This window comes from Sturnira hondurensis, unplaced genomic scaffold (genome assembly GCF_014824575.4).
Source record: "Sturnira hondurensis isolate 20B ecotype Veracruz unplaced genomic scaffold, ASM1482457v3 Scaffold0022766, whole genome shotgun sequence".
Classification (NCBI taxonomy): Eukaryota; Metazoa; Chordata; class Mammalia; order Chiroptera; family Phyllostomidae; genus Sturnira; species Sturnira hondurensis.
Window position 1 is genome coordinate 96,400 of NW_028095397.1, and position 23,910 is coordinate 120,309.

The 23,910-nt window shown below is 42.5% G+C and overlaps 1 protein-coding gene across 5 annotated transcripts; it reads left to right on the forward strand.

Moving 5' to 3' along the window:
• Nucleotides 1–3,485: 3,485 nt before the first annotated feature.
• On the forward strand, nt 3,486–23,428 carry AP1AR (adaptor related protein complex 1 associated regulatory protein). 5 transcript variants are annotated; one of them, XM_037036290.1, is made up of 10 exons: nt 3,487–3,833; nt 9,435–9,483; nt 10,472–10,498; nt 12,447–12,472; nt 14,132–14,228; nt 15,468–15,566; nt 17,610–17,668; nt 18,286–18,359; nt 19,106–19,234; nt 21,877–23,428. In XM_037036290.1, the coding sequence occupies exons 1-10, from the start codon at nt 3,760–3,762 to the stop codon at nt 22,155–22,157; spliced, it is 915 nt and encodes a 304-aa protein (XP_036892185.1). In that variant the 5' UTR covers nt 3,487–3,759; the 3' UTR covers nt 22,158–23,428. The 5 variants fall into 5 exon arrangements, with proteins under 5 accessions (XP_036892187.1, XP_036892188.1, XP_036892185.1 ...); XM_037036291.1 differs by having other exon boundaries at nt 17,613–17,668; XM_037036292.1 differs by lacking the exon at nt 15,468–15,566 and having other exon boundaries at nt 3,486–3,833.
• The last annotated feature ends 482 nt before the right edge of the window (nt 23,429–23,910 follow it).

A 23,910-nucleotide genomic window follows, 5' to 3' on the forward strand; every position in this document is an offset into this window, starting at 1 on the left:
AATATATAACTGTGATCCCATTAGGTTATGACACAGCCGAACAACTCCTCCCTGCACGGTAGCTGCCTCATACTGGTAGTGCATTAGTTACCTTTGTGATAAAGCTGGTGTAAACAAGCCTGCCACACTGCCTGTCCTATGAAAGCACAGCACACACACTTATGTGCAGTACAGAACACCTGATGATGATCAAGCATTACTCATTGATGTATTTACTACATGGACAAAAACAAAGGGTGTTCTGTAGAGAGTAACATCCCACAGTGGTTGGATCATAAACCCCTAACTGGGCGGGTCAGGGTGAGCAGTTGCACCCCCAGCCTAGACCTCCTTTAGTGAAAGGTTTCAAGCCAATGCTGTTCATTGTTCCTGTGCATGGTGGTCACACACCCTTAAAATGCCAGGAGTGACACCCCCGCACAGCGTAGGAACCCTCAAGAAGGCACATGACCTTCTTAGCCATTCTGTAATCCATTCCTGTCTTGCCCTCTCCCCCCTCCATGTAATCTTCCTACTTCCCTCAATTTCAAATGCATAAAAGGAAATGCGCAACTGTTATTCTCAGGAGCATCTGACCCCTTGCTCCCCGGCTCATGTTGTCAGTTTGCCTTAAACTCTATGCAACTTCTCTATCCGGGTTTGGACATTTCCTATGTGGTCGCTATGCTGCAAGGTGGGGCAAAAGTAGGTTTACAGCCATTTGTATGGAAAATAATACAATAATAAATAATAATGCAAGAATAAACTCAGTGTTCCACATACCCACAACTGCAAACCTACTTTTGCCCCACCCTGCATACTTTTTATCATTATTATAGAATGTAGTATTTCTATTTCTAAAAAGTTCGGTATAAAACAGTATGCCACGTTACGTTGGCATAACACAACATGAGTCCTCTAAAGGATATGAGTCCTCATGAATCTCGTATCTACCACATCTCTTGGTGCAGCATTTTCTCTACTGCTTGATTTAATTTTGTGTTGTCTTGTAAACTTAGTGTAGCCTAAGTGTGCAGTCTGTATAAAGTCCACAGTAGTGGGCAGTCATGACCTGGCCTTCACACTCGCTCACCACTCACTACCTGACTCACCAGACCAATGTCCTGTCCTGCAAGCTCTATTCACAGTAAGCACCCTGTACAGGTGCACCATTTTTATCTTTTGTGCCATATTTTTGCTTTACCCTTTCTATGTTTAGGTACACAAATACCTACTATTGTGTTATAACTGCCTACAGTATTCAGTGCAGAAACACACTGCACAGGTTTGTACCCCAGGAGCAGTAAGCTACACCTTACAGCCCAGGTGTGCAGGGGGCTGGACCATCTGGGCTGTATACATTCCATGGCATTCACACAATGACAAAATTGCCTAAATCACTTAATGTCACATTTCTCATAACACACTCTTGTCGTTAAATGATGCATGACTGTAATCCTTCCAGGAGTCCTCTTCCTCACCTGTAAGATTGAGTTAAAACATCACTCTCAGTTATGGAGTTTCTCTCTGCTAATTCTGCTTAACTAAGAGCAGAGCAGTGATCAACAAATTTTTTAAAATTTAGCCTTGGCCAGATAGCTCAGTTGGTTGGAGCATCATCCCTCTACACCACAAGGTTGTGCAGGTCCAGTCCCTGGTTGGGGCACACACCTAGGGTGCCAGTTCAAACTCCTGATTGATGTTTCTCTCTCTGTCTCTTCTGTCCTCTCTCTCCAAAAGGAACAAACATATCCTTGGGTCAGAACTTAAAAAAAAATACACACACACAAACTACATTTAAAAAATTAAAGCTATATTACAATTAAGATAAGATTCAAATTTGGCTTGAAAAATTGCATAGTTAATTCCAATAACCTTTTATATCAGCTTGGTAATTAACACATTTCTAGAAAACATTAAGTATCTGAACTCAATTTATTATAATATATCCATGTTCAAGTTCTCATCACCTTCTAAATATCTGCATTTGTTACCAGACTTCATTGAATTAGAAAAAGTAATTCCTTTTTTAAAGCTGCCAATAGGCTAGCTTAAAGAAAAACTTTTTTTAAATTACAGAAGTATTAAATGACCAATGTAGAAGAATTGAGGGGTATAAGAAAAAATTTCATTGAGCTACACCAGCCAGGGCGAAAAAATTTCAAATCAACAATCTTGAGATAATTATTGCTAATATTTTTATATTGACCATATCATTTTTATTTTCCCTTAGGAATACATGAGTGTAAGAATGAATGTATATGTGTATGTAATATATATATGCTTTATTTTAAACACAATTTGGAAACCATTATATATTATTTTCTACCTTGATTTTTTATGCAACATTATTCAGCAGCATTTTGTGATGTTATTAAAGTTTTTTCAAAACCATTTCTGATGGTACCACAATATTGTAAAAATACACCAGTGAATTAACTATTCTTTCAATTGTTGAGCAATTTACTTTCAATTTACTTTCTTTTTTTTTTCTTGGTAAATATTTCCAAAGGATTTTTCAGAGTTTTACTATCCCTAGCAATTCAGAATACTACTTCACTGTACTCTTGCGAGGACTGAACATGTGAATTGTAAATTTTTGTCAACCTGACAAGTGAATGAGTTTTAATTTGCATTGTTTTGATTAGTGACGTAAATTTTTTGAAAAAGCTGTATTTTAGTCTCATTCTAGAGAGAGAGGGGGAAACAGAAACATCGACATGAGAGAAAATCACGGATGGGGAGCCTCCAGCATGTGCCCCAGCCAGGAATCCAGCCCGCCACCTGGGGATGTGCCCTGACCAGGAATCCAATAGGCAACCTTTCAGTTACTGGACGACGGCTCCAACCAACTGAGCCGTGTCACCCCGGGCACTGAAGCCAATTTTTTAATGTTTTAATCATTTGCATTGATTCCAAGGATCACTCATGACTTTAACTGAGAACAGATTTACTTTTAAAGGTTTGTAAGAATGCCTATGGGAAAACGTGTTCATCTAGTGCATACAGTTGCATTTTTAAAAATTAGACTTTTGAGATAATTGTGGTATCACAGTCAGTTGTAAAAAATAATAGAAAGAAACCACATGTACTCCCTGTTTTCCCCAACCTGACAGCCCGGAAAACTATAGCGCAGTATCACAAACAGAAGATTGGCATTGAGTCAACCAAGATACAGGTTTTCCACCATCACAAAGATCCAGCCCCATTCCTGGATCCATTTTCTACAACGTCGTCATTTCTGGGATTCCCCGGTCAGGTCAAGGTCCAACCAAACAAACATCCACACCCCGGAATCGAGCAGGTCCAGGTGGTAGCTGCCCAACCAGAAGCTGTCGGAAATTACATCACAAGTTGCCGGAGGAGGCGGGGCCACCGTGGGAGATCTCCTATCCAAACCCGGCGAGGCTGGAGGCGTGGCTGAAGCGGCAGCTAGACGCCGAGCCCGGCACTCGAGGGCGTGGCCTGACGTCCTGGGAGTGGCCTGAGCCCGCTGGGGGCGGGGCCTGGCAACCTTTGGCAGCGAGGGCGGCCCCTAGCGCTGGGCTGAGGGCCGAAGCGCGCGCGGCGCCATGCGGACCGCCCGCGGGGCGAGAGGCCGCATCCCGGCGCTCTGTCCTCGAGCGGCCGCCACCGGGATACCACGGGCATAGTCACCGCCTTTGTTCCAGCCGCGCCCCCCACGCCGCTTGGCCTGGCCGTCCCGCCGTGGGTCCCGGCGCCCGTCGGCTCGCGCGGCGCGGATGCGGCTGTGGACCGGGCCTGGAGCGGGCGGCCGCGATGGGCAACTGCTGCTGGACACAGTGCTTCGGGTGGCTCCGCAGGGACGCAGGGCGGCTGCCGCGCGGCGGAGGGTAAGCGGAGCCCTCGCCGCCGCCCCGGGATGGGGGGCCGGCCGCTGCCGTGCGGCCTCGCGGGCGTCGGAGCCGGGGCCCGGGGAGGTGCTGGGCGAGGCGCCCCCGCGCCCGTCTAGCCTCCCGCCCAGTGGGCGCGTCCCCGGTGGTGAGGCCTCCAGGGTGGGCGCGGGAACGGCCCCGAAGCCCAGGACACGCCCTGCGGGAGCGCCCCCGCGTCCTCCGCCCCGGCGCAGCGATGACACTGGCCACCCGCGTGGGCGCCGCGGAGGGCTCTCGGGTGCAGCCTCCTGGATGCGGGCGGAGCGACGCCGCGGCCGAGGACTTGGCCTCGCGGGGTCTCCGCGGTCGTTCGGCTTCTCGGTGCCCGTAGCGGAGGCCGTGCGCAGTCTTTTCACGTGAATTTTTTTGGAACTTGGAGAGGCCCGGAGCTCTGTAACCCCAGGGAAGCCCGTCTGTACAGTACCGAATGTCACGATTAGTCAGTTGTGTGCTTTTTATTTTACAGGGTGTGGAAAAGGTTAGAACAAAGTCCATGGGAGTTAGCTTTGTTACTGTTAATAAATATATCCCAGGAATTCACACTTAGAATTGAAAATATGCCAAGCCACTTTGTGTGAGAAATAAGGCCTTTTCAGTTTCTAGAACAGAACACGAAGTTACCAGGATCTGGCCCATTTAACCAACATTATTAGGTCATAAGGTTGTTCAGCATAAGCAAATGGAAGCCAAATGGTGTATAATTTGAATCCTGGGCCGCTGTAGTCATCAGGCACAGCCCCGGGGCTTCCCTGTGTCCCTCAAATGGGAAGGCACATCACTGGATCCGTGAGTAACTGTCCGCAGGGCGGAACTGTAATGTTGCATCTGTGCCCTTCTGCTTGTGCGCAGAATTCCTTGAACAAACAAGCCTTTTGATTTTGAGGCAACGAGCTTGTGGGGTGTGGACATGGTCATTTGGAATCATATGATGCTCCCTGGCTGGGTAGCTTGTCCAGATACACCGAGATGCCATTGGATCCCAGGTCAAGGTATACACGAGAATTGACCAATGAATGCATCGATAAGTGGAACAACAAATCGATGTTTCTCTCTCACCCTTCTGGGCTCGCTCCAAACTCAATCAATAAAAAAGAAATAAAATATGATTGCTGGTATTGATCTGTTTCTTTTAATCCGTAAACATAGGTTTGTACAAGTTTCCTTCCTTGAATCTCTGGATAAACTTATATTGCTTTACGTTCATTTAAATATTATTTTAGGAGTTTCTGGTAAACATGTAGACACAGGTGAATGTATAATTAATTGTTATTTACAAAATAAGGTTAAATTTTACTGGTGTTTTTTTCTACCTGGTAGGGTTTTTTTTTTTTTTCAGCTATAGATAGCTAACTAATAGTTCAGCTAAAAATTTAGGGGTAATCATAAAAACTTGATGTAATTTATATTTGTCTCATAGCTCATGGCTCTTTATTATGTAGCTAGATATTTGGTTGCCATTATTTCTCAGTGCATTACCTTGTACTTTGTCACTGGAGTATCTTGTATCAACAAGTACCAACAACTTGCTTCTTGATTCTTGTGATTAGCCATTCTTTCCTTGAAAGTATGCACTTAACCTCTGCCACACCACTTTGATCTTCTTTAAATTTTTAAAAAATGTTAATTATATAGAGAGAAACATCAATTTACTGTTCCATTTATTTATCCATTCACTCAATGATTCTTGTAGGTGTCCTGACCGGGGGTTGAACCAGCAACCTTGGAGCATGGCGATGACTCTAACCAACTGAGCTGCCTGGCCAGGGCCACTTTTATCTTATCTTCCTTGATAGTCTTATCCTGTCTGTTAAATTTGGCATTTTCCTCTGTCTTTCCTTTGTTTAGTTCCCTCTACATACACCTCTACTCCTGAAGAAATTTCATCCATTACTATGATTTCAACCACCACCACTTCCAAATCTCATGTCTTCTGAGCAGATCTTTTACAAAGGCTCAGCAGTATATTTGCCGGCTGAAGAGATAAACTTGGACGTGCCAAGGCTCCTCAACTCAGCCTATCTAAACTATCTAAACACATTCCATGTGTTTCAGTAAGTATCCAGAATAGTGCATTTTTCTTTTCCCCAGGTTTCTTCTTCCTCTGCTCAGTGTATTCTTCAATTCCCTCAACAGCTTCATTCAGCTTCTTAAGACACCAACTTCATCATCCATCCTCTCCCTCTCTCAAATGAGCTGTTTAATTTCTCCCTAACACGTGCTGACCCTAGTTCCTTCTTCTCTACTTCTCCCTCAGGGATCATCTCTCCCGTGGCTGGCCACTGGCTTCGGGGCTGTAACTTGCACTCCAGCGCCTCTCCCTAATGTCACTGGAGCTTGGCTTCCTGCAGCCCACTCGGGATCATGCCACCCCGGCTTTACAGCTTCCTGTGCATCCAGCTCCTGAGGCTGGATTGCCCACCTTTCTTCCTCTGGGACGGGGTGAAGTGTGGTAGTCAGGTGTGCAGCACGAGGTCTGCACAGTCAGGTTAGATGTCGTTCTGCTTTGGGTAAAGAGTGTAATCTCACTGTTTGTTCTTTCATTCAGAAAGGCATGTCCATACACACAGTGAGAACAACATTAAAAGAAAGACACTGAGTGTATTCTAATTTTACACTCATTCTGAAACCTTCATATTTCAGCTTTCTTGGTAAATGATAACCTTACAACTGAGAGTAGTATCCACTTTAAACTAGTAACAGGATAATCTAACCCTATTCTATTGTACCAGCCTAGTCACCTGTTCCTTAGCATTGGTATTGTCGACTTGGCTCCCTGAGCGTGAGTTAGGCCACGTGGGGCAGGGAGGGCCGGTCCGTGAATCAGTTGTCTCCGCCACTCTCTCCCCTGCACACCCTCTGCATCCCATCTCCTCACAGACCGGGCTCCTTCCTGGAGCCTCTATGTGTGGTAGTTCTTTTCCTGTCTTGGGGAACTCTTATCCGTAAAGATTTCCTTCCCTATGAAGCCTTTTACAATACCCTGAGACAATCATATCTCCGTGAGGTGGTAATATTTTGCACAGGTTTAAATCTATATCAGGGATTGACAAACAGTTTTTATAAAGGGTCAGATAATTAGGCTTTACAGGTCAGAAAGTCTCTGTTGCAGCTACCCCAGGTTGCATGCTTTAGCACCAGAGAAGCCAAGACAATATTCAAGTAAATGAATGTGACTGTTCTGATAAGATTAGATTTACAGAATTGGGCGTTGGGCCAGGTTTGGGCCATGGACCATGTTTTGCTGCCTCCTGGTCCACACCATGATTCGGGGAGTATGTTTTATCTCTCCCTCCATGTAAAGTTCAGGGTGGCTTTAGGGAACTTTAGACTTGTTAAGAAAGAAGGAAAATCCACTGTTATTTTCTTAAAATCATTGTTCTTGCAGTGTTTTTGGTTCAGTTCAGCTATCATCATAACTAATGTACCTGAATATTCATGCAAGGGGAGATTTCTGTCCAAGAATCCTGACACATTAGGAGCCCTCAGGTGAAAGAAATACCAGTCACTTCAGCTCTGCCGGTGACCCCGCCTCCCTGGCAGAAAGGAGCCAGGATTGAAACGACTTCTGACCAGGACAAAGCAGGACTGTGTCTGACCCCCAGGAAGACAGAAATCATGGCTGCAGAAGAAACGCACAACTTCAACACAGACAACGAGGATGCCAACACTGTTAAAACCTGTGCTGACCTTGGTTCAGTCCTCAGTTCAAGTGCAGACGTCAGCCAAGGTGTCAGGAGCAGGCTGAGACTCAGGAGGGCAGCAGTGGGGGAATCAGAAGAGGTCACCAGGAGCTCAGACGTGTCCTTAGAGACCAAGGCTGGGACTGCCCACCCCTACACTTCCCAGTTACTATGTGCGGACGTGAGAGTCAGACAGTGAAGAAGGCTGATGGGAAACACAGATTCATTTGCAATAGGGTGTTGGAAACCCGGGACCTCCCCAAGAATAAACCAGTGGGTCCCAGACAGATAAGCCTGAAATGTCACTGGGGCAGATGACAGACTGTAGCTGTCCTGCTGGACACCTCGTGAGCAGGCGAGGCTCTTTGGGGAAGACAGTGATTCTGGGGACAGAACGGCAGCAGGGAGAGGGGACCTAATGGATTCACTCCTTGAAAGAAGCCACAGGCTGAATCTCCTGGGCTGAGCGGGGCTCTGAGGATAGGACTCTGGGTATGTCACCCAATCATGGGGTCACCTGGAATCAGGGCCAACTGAGCGGCACAGGGCACATGGGGGGTGGGGGGTGAGGAGTTCTTTCCATCAATTTTGGCAGCTGTAACGGGAGCCACATAAGTGAAAGTCACAGTCTCCTGGCCCTTCCCATAGTAAAGCAGTCTGAGTGGTTTGTCCTGGACTGATGCACACTGAGCACAGTGTGGACCTGTCTACAGAGCAGATATAACAAAGATGCTTATTTGACTACATGTAAGTTTTACTACTAGGAGCAGAAGAGGATGATTAATTTTTTTAAGTGTCAGCTTCATTGAAGTATAATTGAGAAAACTGTATCATCGTGCAGGAAAGGATTAAAATTAAAGGCATTACTTGGCCCCTGCGGGAAACATTACTGTAACAGACTATGTGTGTATGTGTGACTGTCTTTTTTCCCCAAGCGTGGCCTTGGGAAGAGAAGCAGCAGCACCTAGCTTTGGGTAAACATGGTCCCACCGTCCAGAGACCACCACTGTCAGCATATTGACATTAATCCTTTTAGATTTCTGTCGTTTTGCATATGTTTAACAAAAGTTGGAAGATACTCTTATCATAGGCATTTAGTACATCAGTATTTTTTAAAAGATTTTTTATTTATTTATCTTTAGAGGGGAAGGGAAGGAGAGAGGGAGAGAAATATCAATGCATGGTTGCCTCTCATGCGTCCCCTGCTGGAAACTGGCCTGCAACCCAGGCATGTGCCCTGACTGGGAATCGAACTGCGATCGTGTGGTTCGCAGGCCCGTGCTCAATCCACTGAGCTACACCAGCCAGGCAGTACATCGGTATTTTAACAAGGTAGTTTTCTTGATACAGTAAAAACAATGATTTACATATTTAAATTTACCTGTATTTTGTTTTATGTAGTAAATATAGTAAATTATTACAGGTTTAGTAAATATTAGTATCAGCAGGAAAATATTGTTTGACTAAACACTTAAACTCATAACTAGGTCTAAAAGTCTGGCCCATTTATATTATTAGGTAAATTTGCTGGCTTGTTTTTATAAATATAAGGTACCTAGTATGTTAAAGAATTCAAGGTGCTGCCCTGGCTGGTGTAGCCCAGTGGACTGAGCGCAGGCCTGCGAACCAGAGGATTTCCGTTCAATTCCCAGTCAGGGCACATGCCTGGGCTGCAGGTCAGCTCCCAGTGGGGGGCCCATGAGAGACAGCTATACATTGATATTCTCTTCCTCTCTCCTTCCCCTTCCCCTCTAAAGAGGAATAAATTTTTTTAAAAAGAATTTAAGGTGCTGTTAAGAAAATGTTTTTATTCCATTATATTAATTCATTTTTAGGATTTTATTTGATTTTAAAATTGTTTATCTCTTTTTCTTCCCAGATCCAAATATTTTAGAACATGCTCAAGAGGTGAGCATTTAACTATAGAGGTGAGTAGAGTCACCAATTTAATTGGATGCAAATGTCTTTGGGGGGCTTTTTTCAACTGAGGGAGAAGGATCAAGACCTGAATTTCGTGTGGACTATCTGTATTTCCATGTTATTGGTGCTAATGAAGAGGAAAGAATTGAAGTGCTGGTGGAAGGGGGACTAGGGAGAAGTTGGCAGAATACCCAGGTCCTGAAAACAAAAACCAGAGATATAGTTTTTTAAAAAATCACAAACCAATATAAAAAATAAGTTCAAGATCATAATTTTAAACAGTTTTAAGTAATCCCTTTAGGTTCCTATGTTTTCTGAACCTTTCATTGTTTTCTTGATCTTGAGACAACAAACCAGTATTAACAAGAAAACCCTTTTTGCTTTCAAGTGATTATTTATCAAATTATATTTAAAATTCAAATATTTTAATAGTAATAACTTTCATTAGGTAATTTTATGTACTATTCATCACATTATGATTGAATTGTTTGCATGCCTATCTCTAGAAAGACACAGTGCTACCATTTTGTAGATTTTCCATAAATAGCTACATGAACGACTAGATAAATAGAAATGTTACAAGAGAAATTTTTGTTTAGATATCTTTTTCAGTCCCAATTTTTTAAAGTAATTTTCCTTCTTACAAAATTAAATTATTCTGAATTCAAGTGGAAAATTCTGGCAGTGTGGGTTTAAACACCTGTATGAAATACTTGATTCAAGGGAAAGTTTTATTTATCAGTTTCTGATTTATGTGGGAACTTGCTGTAATTCTTTTTGTTTTCCATGTCAAGTCATAAATCAAAGACAGCTTGTCTTGACTGTCTTCTAGGACTGTTAAATATACATCCTCAAATGAACTGATATATAAAAAGAGACTTAAAATACCCTACAAACAGGAAGACACATTATTTTTTAGGTGAAAATGTGGCATTATCATTTGTGGGACAGGCACCTTAGCCCTTTCTCCTAACACTCGCTTTCTTGTTCTTTCAGTTTGAGAATCTGGTAGAAAGTGATGAAGTAAGTATTTCCACAGTAGTGTACAATTCACAGTGTTTTCTTTACTCATCTAATTAGTTCTAACAGTTAATTCGTTTTTAAATAGCATTTACCTCATTTTCTTTCCGTTTAGAATTTTATCTTTTGAGTTTATTTTTACTGTTATTTCCTTCTTTCACTAATTTGTTTTAGCAAATAATTCAGAATTACTTATAATTATAGTTCTACTCTAAAACGTGTTTGTAATTATATTTATATATAGTTCTGTATGTCAGTTATGTATATTATACATATCAGCTGGATAAAGCAGATTTTAAAAGCATTCTGTGAAACTCAAGGAGCTTTAAAAAGGGATATTTCTAACCTCTTGCCATTAGGTGGGTAAAATTCCTCAACAGTCCAGAGTAGACATGTTCTTTAACCATAGTTTTCATGGATTTCTGAGGGTGGAATTTATACACATTCATTGTACTACCAGTTTCTGATTTTTGCCATTATCTTTTTAAAAAAAGAATCCTCGCCTGAGGATATGTCCATTGATTTTTAGCGAGAGGAAGGGGAGGCGGGAGAGAGAAAGAGAGAAACATGGATCGGTTGCCCCATGTGCACCCAAACCAGAGGTCAGACCCGCAGCCCTGGCCTGTCAGGCCGATGCTCACGCCAGCCCAGCTCCCTGGCCGGACGGACCACACTGCTTTTTAAAGGAATTTATGGCTCCGTGTGTTTTCCTGAGGTGATTTCCTAAGGTGCCTGTTGGGTTAAGTGTTTTTTTTGTTTTTTTGCTAACCAGTCTCCTCCTCTGGCAGGTCATATTTTGTGTTTGGTCTGGTCCAGCTGTTGTGTAGTGCTGTTTCCTAGATTCCTTTGGATCATTTAGAATTTTATTTTTACTGTTACTTTGTCATATATTTTAACTGTCATATATTTTAACTATTTAGATGTGACTAGTGTATTTGTATAAGACAGATACATGAACCCAAATCAGTCTTGAAATTAGTTATGGTTTGCCTGCAGGCAAAATACTACAGGTGATTTTAGTTCCTGTGACAGATCACAAGAACAGTTGATTGCATTCACCATGGTTTTATGAAGTCACCGTAGTGCAGGAGTGGAGGCTTCCGGAACTCACTCCAAGGGGACAAGTGGCATTTCGTTCCTGCACGCTCCTGGCTCACAGCATCTCCATCTGCTGATCATTATATAAACTTGTTTTATGTTCCCGTTTGACACCTTATTTAGATATATGTTATTGGGTCACTAACTTTGAACTCGCAGCCAAGAGCACTGCAACTCAGCCTGAATAAAGCTTGTGTAACACATGTATTTTCTCCATAAGAGAAATGTCACAGCTTTCTTGTGCTGAGGAACGTTAGACAGCACCTCAGCACTGGGCATGGGGTCATTTTAAACAGTGACATCATCAATAAAAACATACAACTGCAAGAAATGTGGCATGCATGAAATGGCCTATAGAAAGAACACAGCGCGAGAGCTGAAACAACGTGAAACGCTGTGTGCTCTACCTCCGCCGGGCCACCCAGGCAGCGCCAAGGTCTGCTGCTCCTGGCTGGTCTCCGAGGGACCCTCGGCCTGCAGGGGGCGCTGGCTGTGAGGCTGCTAACACACTTTCCCTGGTCAGTGAATTTGCACACACAGAATTCGTGAGTGATGAGGGCACAGAAGACATGTCTGGTACAAGCCTGACCCCGGATGTTTACAGGATAAATATTTGTAAGAAAAATTAAATATCCTGCATTTTGTTTTCATATAATTAGGCTAGATATTAAGTGAAATTTTGCCTTTCCAACACAGTAAAATTTTAAAGCTTTTCATTTAAACACACATTAAACTTGTTTACCGTGTTAAAAATAGGTAAGTGCAAATATTCTGATTAAGTAAAATTTGTATTGGCTTACTTGAGATAGAATTCAGCTAATGAAAAATTTTAATTATTTAATTTTTCATACAGGGGGAAAGCCCAGGGAGCAGTCATAGGTAAGGTTTGTCTGTCTGTCTGTCTGAGTAACTTCTGCTAGAACTGCAGAAGCTCTCCAAGAACCAGGCTTTGTCATTAGTTTGCTCTGAACACTTGGCATTTCAGACCCCGACCTTTCTCCTCCTGTGAGGCTGAGGCAAATAAACGTGCCTCAAAAGACTGTCTTGAGCCTTAAACAATTTAATGTGCATAGTGCCTCGCTGCTTTCCTCTTGAACCTAAGTTGTTACTAGGTTGTTAATGTGTGTTTTGGTTCATAAAAAAAACATTTACATTTTCTTTAACTTAACTTTACCTCCTTTCACTTTCTTACGACATTCTAAAGCTCATTTTACTAATTATAGGTTTTTAAATATCTTTCCGTAGTAACTAGAACCACAGTACTATCTGTGACTCCCTGGGCCAGAATTACTAGAAATGGAGCAGAGAGAACTGCAGAGATCATTGAGAAAATTGGGGGAAGTGTGTAGAGGGCAGGAAGCACAGGAGCTCTGAGCAGGGAGCTGGACTGCTGGGGCTCCAGCTTTGTCACGTCCTGGGTGCTGGCTCGGGCCTGTTTTCCCCTTATTCCCCTCACATGTATAACCTCTGTGTTGACAAGGTTGCTGTGAGGAGTAAAATTCGTTAATGCACATAAAGCACCAAGAAGAGAGCATGACAAGCCCTGGGTGTGCTGTCGATACTGGACATTTAGTTGCTGGAATCTGGGCTGAGAGGGGATGAAAGAAGGAGCAGTAGCTGGAGGTAGACCAAGGTCAGATGAAGGATTCCCTTTCCTTCCCACCAAAGAGAGGCGGAAGCAGGTTGCAAGTGGGCTGAGGGTGCACGCTAGCAGTCGGAGCAGCACAGAGTTCCCGGGTCAGGTGGGGGCAGTGCCACTGTGAGAGCATCAGGAGTGGGCCGGGAGCAGAGGGCCGGCAGGCTGAGGATTCTGCCCAGGGAGAGGGGCAGACTTGGGGAAGAGGGTGGCAGAATTCGAAGGACTTGGTGGTGCATGCTCCCCATTTCCCAGAGTGGGGTGAGATTGACTTTAAAGAGAACAGAGTTTGGCTAAGGAACTCAGGGACTGTGTGATGATTCTGAAGGGTGGGGTGGGGTGTGAGAGGCACTTGGCCGTGAACAAGGGTTGTTGCTGGGGGCCGAGGGCCGAACGTGCAGGACTTGCTCTGACACTTCTCAGCAGAAAGGGCGAGTCCCACCCTTGGTCAGAGGGAGTCACTGGGGTGAGGGAGGCATTACAACAGGGGTACAGGAAGGAGGTGTGTCATGAAAAGGTGGCGTGGATGTGCCGTGGCACCCACACTGGCTGGGGGCTTGTGGGCCAGCATGCGGTCGGGACGGGCAGCCTGGGATACTTCATGGTGAACACCCAGGGAGGCGGTCAGAAGGCTGCGGCAGAGCCCGAGTGAAATGGAGCTGACATTTCTTTAAAAATGGTTGTAGTTAAAAAGTGCTCTGTAACATGTCATCTCACTCAACTTTCTACCAGAATATAGCAAGTGTTAGAATGTCTGCTTTTTACTCTAATGAAGTTATATATCAAATTGTGTCAATACATTTTGTAGTAAAATTTCAGAATTTCACTGGTTTTCTGAGTGTTTTATTTGGACTCAGTCATCTGAAGTTTTCTTTCTTTTTCACCTTCATTTTTCTGTGTAGGCCTCTCACTGAGGAAGAAATTGTTGACTTAAGAGAAAGGCATTATGATTCTATTGCTGAAAAGCAGAAAGATCTTGATATGAAAATTCAAAAAGAGGTAAAAAGTCTTTTATGTTGCTTTTATATGTTATTATAAAGGGTCCATTTATAGGGGAAAGTTGTCATTAAATAATATATTGCATACAAAGTCATTGGACCTCTATTTAGACATATACAGGTGACATTATTTAAAAGTTAAAAATTATTTCAGCCTATTATAATTTGTTTCAGTTTAGGTTAATTAATGTCAGCAATCATATGCAGCTAAAAATGAAGAGAATACATTCTCCTAAGAAAAAGTCTTAATTTAGAAGTAGGGACTCTCATGCACCTTTGTATTTAAAACCAATTTTAAAAAATTATTGTTTCACAATAAGTGTGTTTTTTTTAAAGTCTTTGTTTCAGATAAATTTGTTCTTGATAAGTGAAGCCAGCATTTCTTATAATCCTAACTGTTGTATTTATTATAATGTATTGACAGAATGGCCTGTAATTATAGTAGATGATCTATAACAGCTAATATTAGCTTGAAGAAAAAAAATTTTGTTCAAAATTTGATGTTTACGGTTTTTAAAAATAATTATTTATTTATTTTTAGAGAGAGGAGAAGGGAAGGAGAAAAAGAGGGAGAAAAACAATAATTTGCATTTGCCTCTCGCACACCCCATACTGGGGACATGGTCTGCAACCCAGGCATATGCCATGACTGGGAATCGAACCAGTGACCCTTTGGTTCACAGGCCAGCACTCAGTCCACTGAGCCACACCAGCCAGGTTGATGCTCAACTTTCATTTGAAATGCAATAGATTATCACTAAAGTAGTTTGCATTCTATTAGAAGGGCAAGAAGTTAACTTTGAAAAGTAGTTTTTGAACAACTTGATAGTAAAACAATTCAGGAGACCTGGAAAAATGAGACATGACCTCTGGAAGCTCATTTAGTTCACTTTGGACGATGGGCCATAGGAGGCCCAGAACCCTTCAGCTGGTCAGGTGACAGGTGTTAGAATGCTTGTTGAGAATTCTGAGAAAGAAGCAATTTTGTATTTATGCAGATTAGATGCTATTTCATAATTTCAGTTTCTAAAGAATTCTGTAATATGACTGATTTCATTTGAGTTATTTTGTAAAAGGAGAAACTGAAATGAGAAATCACAAAAATTTCAATTCTATTATGCTTTGTAGAGATCAATTTTTTAATAATTTATTTTTTACTTTATAAATAGGAACATTTTATTTTTAGAGCAGTTAGACAGGTTCTGCTTTTGTTAATCCTTACTGTTTTGTTCATGCACAGTTAGCCTTACAAGAGGAGAAGTTAAGACTAGAAGAAGAAGCTTCATACGCTGCCCAGCGTGAAGCAGCCAGGGCAGCCATGCAGCGAAGGCGCGAGGAGGTGAGGGAGACCAGCCTCCACTGGGCTGCTCGCTCCTGGTTTTCTCTGACAGAGCTGAGTCGGCACTTTCCTGTCCCCTAGAGTCAAGGACTTTCTGTCTGACAAGTGTATTCATGCCTATATCTTTAGGAATTTTTAAAAAGATTTTGTTTATTTATCTTTAGAGGGGAAGGGAAGGAGAGAGGGAGAGAAATATCCATGTATGGTTGCCTCTCCTGCGTCTTCTGCTGGGAACTGGCCTTGCAGGCATGTGCCCTGACTGGGAATCGAACTGTGATCCCTTGGTTGGCAGGCCTGCACTCAATCCACTGAGCTACACCAGCCAGGCTATCGTTAGGAATTTAAAGGCAAATTAGTTTAAAAGCTGGAAATAACATCAAATTACATCCTTGGTTTTGAATACTCTTTTGCCTTAGATTAGCAGACACTAACTCTTATTTATCCCAAATATCAGTTTTAGTTTTCTAAAATCCAGTATTCTTTTGGAAAAATAAATGTACTCTTAGAAACAGGGCAAAAATAGCCTTTGCAAGTTTAATTTGTTCATTTTTTTAAACAAGTTCTTTAATTGATAGAATTTCTTATACTTCCAGAGTCGGGTAAGCTGGACAGTTTGCCCCACAGGGATCTTGCATATTTCTCATCTTTATTCTTGTTTCTTTGGGAGGCTGGGAGATTGGGTCTTGAGAAATCTTTGGCCCCTTATCAGAGAAGGCAACAGGTTTACGTATCTTTACCCAGTGCTGATGACGTGCAGTGAGCATGTCACGATGCCAGACAGCTTTACTAACAGACAGGACTGGGCCCTGGCTACGTGTCAAGTCTGTTCTCAGCAGTTCACAAGTTTTGCCTTCTGGGATCCTCATAACAATCCGAGGGATGGGTAGTGTGGTGAGTCCCCCGTTTCACAGACGAGGAAAAAAGGGGCAGAGAGGTGAGGTGCCTGCTGCAGATTCGACAGCTGGCACACACAGGGCCAGAGTCCCGCTCCACCTCACCCGGCCAGTGGCCCGCTCAGTACCTGCCCACACAGTTGGCCCATGCGAACTCTCGACTCTCGTGTGAACCAGTGCAGTGCAGATCACACCAGAGTCGGCCGCTGGGACTTGGAGAAACTAAGTAGTCATGCCAGTCCTAGGCTGTGTGATTTCCCTGTGACCTGTGTCTTTTATCTCACTCTCATGTGTGTTTCCGCAGAATAATCACATTACATGGGAAATGATTTTTGTTTTAGTAAATTCTAAATAGCGAGGAAGTTAAAAAATTAACTCACCTGCACTAAGAAATAACAGTACTTTTCTAGTTATAATGTAGACGACTCTGTGATAGGTTCTCTGCTGCTCGCCTTCGAAAGACTGCGGGCATCGCCTGTGCAGCGTTTCTTTGGGTTCTCTGACTTCGCACTTCCAAGACTGAACTGAAACACAAGCACATAACGGTCTTCACAGCCTGCGCACAGGTGCACAGGCCCAGGGCCGGGCCAGTGCCTTTAGCCTTCACCACAGCGTTTGCTGGTTGTTTGCTGGGGCATCTTGCAGCCTCTGTAATTGGCAAATGGGGAAACAGGAAAACAGGGAGTAAAGGACCCACCAGGGACACACAGCTAGTCACTGTCAGAGCCACGCTCTGCCCAGCCTTCTGGCCCCACTGCTGTGTTCACCCAGATGGGAACCTCTGCGCTGTCCTAACCAGTCCCTTCTTGCCCCTCATCCTTCCAGTTACCACTGGTTCCTAGGTGTAATAAGAATGTTAAGTGTGTATATATATATATATATATATATATATATGTTTTTAAAGTTATTTTTTTAAACACTGAGTATTCTGATCACTTAAGGGTTATACACTGATAAATTGAGAGAAATTCTACCCATAAATAGAACGTGTAGAAGTGAATGGTGATGAATTTAAGGAAAAAGACATCAGTAGAATAACTTACTAAGTTTTTCTTTTTAAACTACAAAAGAGTACATTTTTGGCATTGCACAAATGGTCTGAACACTTGTATGTACAGCAGTGACTTTGCTCTGCTTCATGTTTCCAAAGCAGGGAAGGCCAAGCGCCGCGCCTGGATGCCGCCCCTCCGCCGGTGCCGCCTGTCCAAGGTGACTAGCGAACACCCTTCCCTTCTGGTAGACAGCATTGTGTCTGCATGTCTGTACACACTCAAGTTCACGGGCCCCTAAACATGACTGCTTCCAAAGACACTGTCTTGCAAGAATACTGGAACCACTTGCTTTCTTTATCTTGAAAAGTGATCAGCCTTTGTTCAAACGGACTCTGGGGCATCTCTGAGAGTGGTCACGTCTTCTGTGCAGAAAACGATGCCACACCCCATGGGAAGCCTGGGATACGCTGTGTACACCCTGCTGTGTGTGTCCTTCGCACTCTCTTCTCGCACAACAAAGCACATGTGCGGTCGTTTTTGGAAGAGTGTTTCCTCACTGAGAAAAATCTTCCCACACTTCATTATCATAAGTTGTAAAGTTATACTTGCAGCTAAGCTTTGGAGATTTGACATCAGGATTAACCAAAATCTTATTTTCAATTTATTACTAACAGTAAGAAAAGTAAGACCTATTTTCATTGAACTATTCTATTTATACAGCAATTATGAATTTGGGTGGGATAAACCATCAAGCCAAAAATGTCACATTAATTTAAATATGCATTGTTATACCTACTATGAATATATAAAAAAATTACCTTACTTTTAATACAGTTCCGGACCAGAAGACGACTTTGAATCTTGTTTGAGAACTATAAAGTCACAATATGAAGTTTTTCGAGGCAGTAGTAAGTCTTTTAAAATATTCTGTGTACATTTTAAGTTTCCTTTGGGTAAATTAAACAGATGGTAACTGGAGGTCCCGGCTCTGTTTCTGCAGAACATCCCCCTTCGGTTCACATTGCCCAGACGGGTCAGTTAGAAGTCCTTAACTACACAATCTCCTCTTTCCTTTTTCAGAAGGCGCTGAACCCAAATACAGTGTCAGGCTGTTTCTGTAGACTCATATGGGGAGTCAGGGTCTCCACTTTCCATTTCTGACCCCACCTCTCCCCCCAGGAAAAGAAGGGGGAGGTGGGGGGCTGTGCAAAGTGCATTTATTTTAATTCTTAGAAACGGACTCATAAGATGAAAATGGTTTTCTCCACGTTTGCACTCTCCCAGTAATACAAGCATGGTAGTGGTTCCTCTTGAAAATACAGACGTTTCTTCATTTGTTCTGCCATTTTTTCTTTTCATTTGTGTTTTGCTGCCTTTGTAATGGACTATTAAGAATAATACCTGGAGTTCATTGTACTTAAAAAGTAATGGTGCATTTACATTTGCATGTCTGCTGTGCTGCTAGAGGGCAAAAACAAAAGAGGGGGAAAGCCCTGTGTGTTCTGAACAAAGGCACAAATGTAGTGGTTTCAGTCATTGTTTCCTGTGACAGCAAAAGGCTGAGTGAAGTTTGGGAAGACGATCACTGCGGGAAAGGCGGGTGAGGGGAGGAGCACAGACACCCACGTTCATTGGCATCTGGTGTCTGTTCTAGGACTCTCCTCGGACGCCACCGTTCTGACCCCAAACACAGAAAGCAGTTGTGACTTAATGACCAAAACGAAGTCAACCAGTGGGAACGATGACAGCACATCCATAGATCTAGAGTGGGAAGATGAGGAAGGTATTTTATATTATCCATGTACCTGAAATGTTTAATTTAATGTGTTAATGTACAGATATCAAGTTGGTATTTTACTGTAATTTAAACTGAAATGAATGCAAGACTTAGAAAAGTCAGTATAAACATTTCTTAGACTCTTGTTAGTAATTATCATTAGTTAATAAATTATTTAGAAAGTTGCTTAATTTTTAATATTTTTTAAGATTTAGAGAATTTAATTTCTCATTTTAAGGGTTTTGTAATCCAGCCCATTGATCATCAGTAAGAAGAATTGCTGCCCCCTTGTGGGCAACCTAAAGCCAAAGTCAGTTACCTTGGTATCTATAAATAAATTAACAACTTGTTAGTTTTCTTGGCACTACAGAAGCTATAACATAGACTGAGTTTGAATTTTACCTGGATATTCTCCTCGATGTCGCACTTGTGGTAGCTTCCTTTATTTCTCCAAGATGCAGTTTGTATACATAAAAAGAGAATAGTAACCCTGCTTTAATGGATGAATCACTGGTACGTCCTCTCTGCCTGGCACAGAATTGGCAGTTAACAAATATTTGAACAAATGAAAGGCATGAGTGTTGTGAAAATTAAATAAAATTTCTATAAAACACAAAATACAGGGTGTTGCACATAGTAAGTACTCAAAATTATAGCTAAAATGCAGATTTTTTTAAAAAGCCTATTCCACTGAATAAAGTCCAGGTTTTCACGTTAAGAAATAAATAATCCAAAAACGAAGAACCAATTATAGAATACAGGGCTTTAAGAAAACTAATAAGCATTAAATTTTTCATGGAATTTTGAGAAGGAATGGACCTTAGATTGCCTCCAGTCAAAGTTATTTGTTTTAGCAACGAAGAAGCAGATACAGCAGGGACTTGAATAACTGTACTAAAGACGGCATTAACTTAAGTCTTCTTTTCATCTAAATACTGTTTCCCTAATCCTCTACTTGCGTTAGTGCATATTTGGTTTCCAATCAGCAGTCGCTTCCTGGCCTTTTGGCTGAGATGAAGTATGGATTCCGGCAGACCTTAAATTGATTTTTATTTTAGCATCTTGTTCCATCTGATCTGAAGCCTTTCAGTTATTTTAATTCCTGATCTTGTCACCCATGCCCTGTACTAATTAGATTTGTAGATAATATAACTTGGAGGTCATTATTTAAATCCTTAACAGAATTATTAATTAACCAGGCGAGGACAGAGCCCACCAGAAACTAGTGGGAACCAGCTTCCTTTAGAAACAGTATTACTCAGTGAAACACAAACCCACAGTTATGTTAGCATGCGGCTCATATTTTTATGTTGTCTCTAGAAATATCTTGCTCTGGTGGATTGAGTCCGTGATTTTTCACAAGTGACAGATGATAGTGATACAGATTTAAGTGTTATTTTGTAACTGTCGGGTTTGATTCTATAAGGTCAGAAAACAAAGTCACTGAATGTGTCTATGGGTATTCTCTTATAATCCCTTTTCTAGTCCTAGATTTTAATTCCATTACTAGTGTTGACCCCACACTTACATATTTCCATCCTTCTTCCCTCTGCCAATACAAAAACTCTTTTTCCTCCAGTTCACTGGCCAAATTTCTGTTCAGAAATAGGTCTAGAATAGTTTCTCTAGAAATGTCTCTGCTGCTTGGCGGTGGCAGAGAAGGGGAGGTGGGCAGGCGTGCGAGCTGGGACCAGGAGCGGTGACTTTCTCTTCGTGCGCCACGACTTCCCACCTGTAGTGCGGAGCCGAATGATGTGCACATGACACGCGTGGCGCACACAGAGCATTACCGGGAGCCGAGTGCGGGGTGCATAGAAGTGTGTGGTGTTGTCATTGTCATCAGAGTTACTCTCATCCTTGGGAAAGGAAACCACCATCTGGTAGCAGAGGGTTTGGCTGGTTCCGGACTTGTCCTCGTAAGACTAAGAGCTGTTGAGGCCCTCCACCCACTGTTTGATTTAGGGCTCTTCAGACATTTCGTCTCATCAGACGGTCATTGTTGCGTCAAAACTGTCCTTGGCTGAGGAGCAACATCATTTCTATCTAAGGCACTCTAGAGTGACACGCATCAGTTACCCTTGAGAAGGCCCCTTAGTGCTGGCCCTTTAGGTTAATCCACAAGTCAAGTCTGGTCAATAAAAACTGTACTGTTAAGGTGGGAAGTCATTTTTTACAGTATTTTATTTATTTCTAAAGAGTGGGGAAGGGAGGGAGAAAGAGGAAACACCAATGTGTGGTTGCTTCTTGTCCACCCTTTACTGGGGACGTGGCCCACAACCCAGGCATGTGCCCTGACAGGGAATTGCACCAGCCACCCTTTGGTTCACAGGCCAGTGCTTAGTCCACTGAGCCAACCCAACCAGGGCAAGACTGGAAACTTCTTTTTTTTAGAGATTTTATTTATTTATTTTAGAGAGATAGGGAAGGGAGAAAGAGAGGGAGAGAAACATTAATGTATGGTTGCCTCTAGCACACCCCACACTGGGGTAATGGTCTGAAACCCAGGGCTGTGCCCTGACTGGGAATCAAACCGGCAATGCAAGCCTGCGCTCAATCCACTGAACTACACACACCAGCCAGGGCGAAACTCTTTTAATACCGTTTTTTACTCTTCACTCAGATTTGTAATACCTTTGCTCCAATAACAGGAATGAATCGAATGTTCCCGGTGAGGGAGCGTTCTAAGACGGAGGAAGACATCCTCCGGGCGGCGCTCCGGGGTCGGGGCCGGACGCCGGGAAGTCACGCTGCGTCAGCCTCTGACGACTCCAACGGGCTGGAGTGGGAGAGCGACTTCGTGGGCGCCGGTGTGGACGACAACGGCAATTCTGAGTACTCTGGGTTTGTGAACCCCGTCCTAGAGCTGTCCGACTCCAGCGCAAAGCAGCCCCGTGCAGATCAGCAGAAGCGAGAGGGTGAAGTCCTGTGACCCTGCTAGGCGGCCGGGACCCAGCGCTGCAGGCCCGGCCGGCCGTTCCAGGGAGGCAGGGCCCGCGTCGGAGCGCTTCAGAATTAAGTGCAATTCATCATCTGCCTTCTGTTGTCCAAAACCAAGTGAATGGTTCTGCCATGTTATCAATTGCATTTATTTTAACTTCTTTGTAGGACTCTTGTTTAATATTTGTAGATTTTCATTTTTAAAATAGCTTCAGTAGTTTGACTTAGAGTGTTTTCGTAAGCTTATTTCAGTAGCAATGAAAACACTGAGGCATTTTGTGTTAATGCTCAGCAGACCTGAGAGAGCATGAGAACAGAATGTCCGATTCAGAGTTAGAATAGTGGATTTTTCCCAACATTATTTATTCCTACCACTCTTTTAAATTTGATTATCTCGTAGTAACCACAATTAATTTTAGTAGCTGACCTTAAAGAAATGCTCAAGTATCATTTCTTTCTACACTTACTGTGCATCCAAGTATGATAGTGTTGATTTAGTCTGAAACGAAGGATATGATACGACAAACTAAGCTTTCAGAGTTTGGACAGTTGAAGCTGGTAATCAAAAGTAATATTGAAGAAAATAAACTTAGGTTTTTCACTTCCTTTTTCATGCACTATAAATGAATACTGACTTTAAGTTTGTTGATATATTAAATTTCTAGGTGTCATTTTTTTAAATTTTGTATTTCCAATGATTGGTCTTAGAAAGATTTTACACAGAACATACTCTTTGTGCATGGTCTGGTAAGAAAGAAACCTTAAAAGGTAATACGGGTATTTCAAAGTAAATAAAATCCTTTCTGGTGTGAAAGGATCTGTTGATTTTTATTGTTTTCCTTTGCCTTGTAATACAAGGCACATTAATGGGATAGAACTAAGTATCTAAATTATGTAACTACTTTTTGTGATATACAACAAACTCTTCTCTGAAGTTTAGGTATCAGTTTAAAAGGCCAAGGACGTAAGACACTCCCTACTTGCTTGTCTTGATTTTCCTGAGGACTGATGTGATTTCAGGAAGCAGACTCTTGATTTTTGCCTCCGTGTTTCTTTCTGCTGCAACAGTGGCTGTGCATGTCCCCAGCGGTGTAGAAGGGCCAGGTGCACACAGTAACTTACAGGTCTGGCTGAACTCACGAAAAACCACATGGTCCTTTCCACAGCTGAACTGCTAGGCAGTGACACCTATAGTTTCATCTCTTTTTAGCTCATAGAAATAAATATGACACTTCAAATGTGAAGACATTTTAGATAATGCTATTGTTTATGTCTGTCTTAAACTTTAAGTTGTAACTATGTCATGGGAAATATTTTCAAGGTAATTTGTATTCCCAGTGCCTGTGCTATGCTTTTTAAAGTTTGTATACATCAGATGTATATTTTTGGTTTGCCATAAGCTACTATAGTAATTTTTTTTGGCATTTTGTTCATAAAGAATTTTTTGAAGGAATGGTAACTTCTCAAGGATTGTGAATAAACACATTTTTACATTTAAAAACTTTTTTATTATTACTTGCTTTATTCCATAAACATGCAATAATTCTGACATACATAATTTTATTAAATGTGCTATGAAAACAAAAAGGAGATAATTAGGAAAGCAGGCTGGAACTAAACTTGAGGATGTGTGTATTTTAGCAGCTGAGAAAAAGACTTTTTAAGGATTTTACTTTTTAGAGAGGGGAAGGGAAGGAGAGAGAGAGAGAAGCATCAGTGTGTGGTTGCCTCTTCCACACCCCACA

Coding starts and splice junctions, on each gene's coding strand:
- AP1AR (XM_037036290.1), top strand. CDS start 3,760: ATGGGCAACTGCTGCTGGACACAGTGCTTCGGGTGGCTCCGCAGGGAC. Junction 15,567..17,609: donor TGCAGCGAAGGCGCGAGGAG/GTGAGGGAGACC, acceptor ATGTTTCCAAAG/CAGGGAAGGCCAAGCGCCGC. Junction 17,669..18,285: donor GCCGGTGCCGCCTGTCCAAG/GTGACTAGCGAA, acceptor CTTTTAATACAG/TTCCGGACCAGAAGACGACT.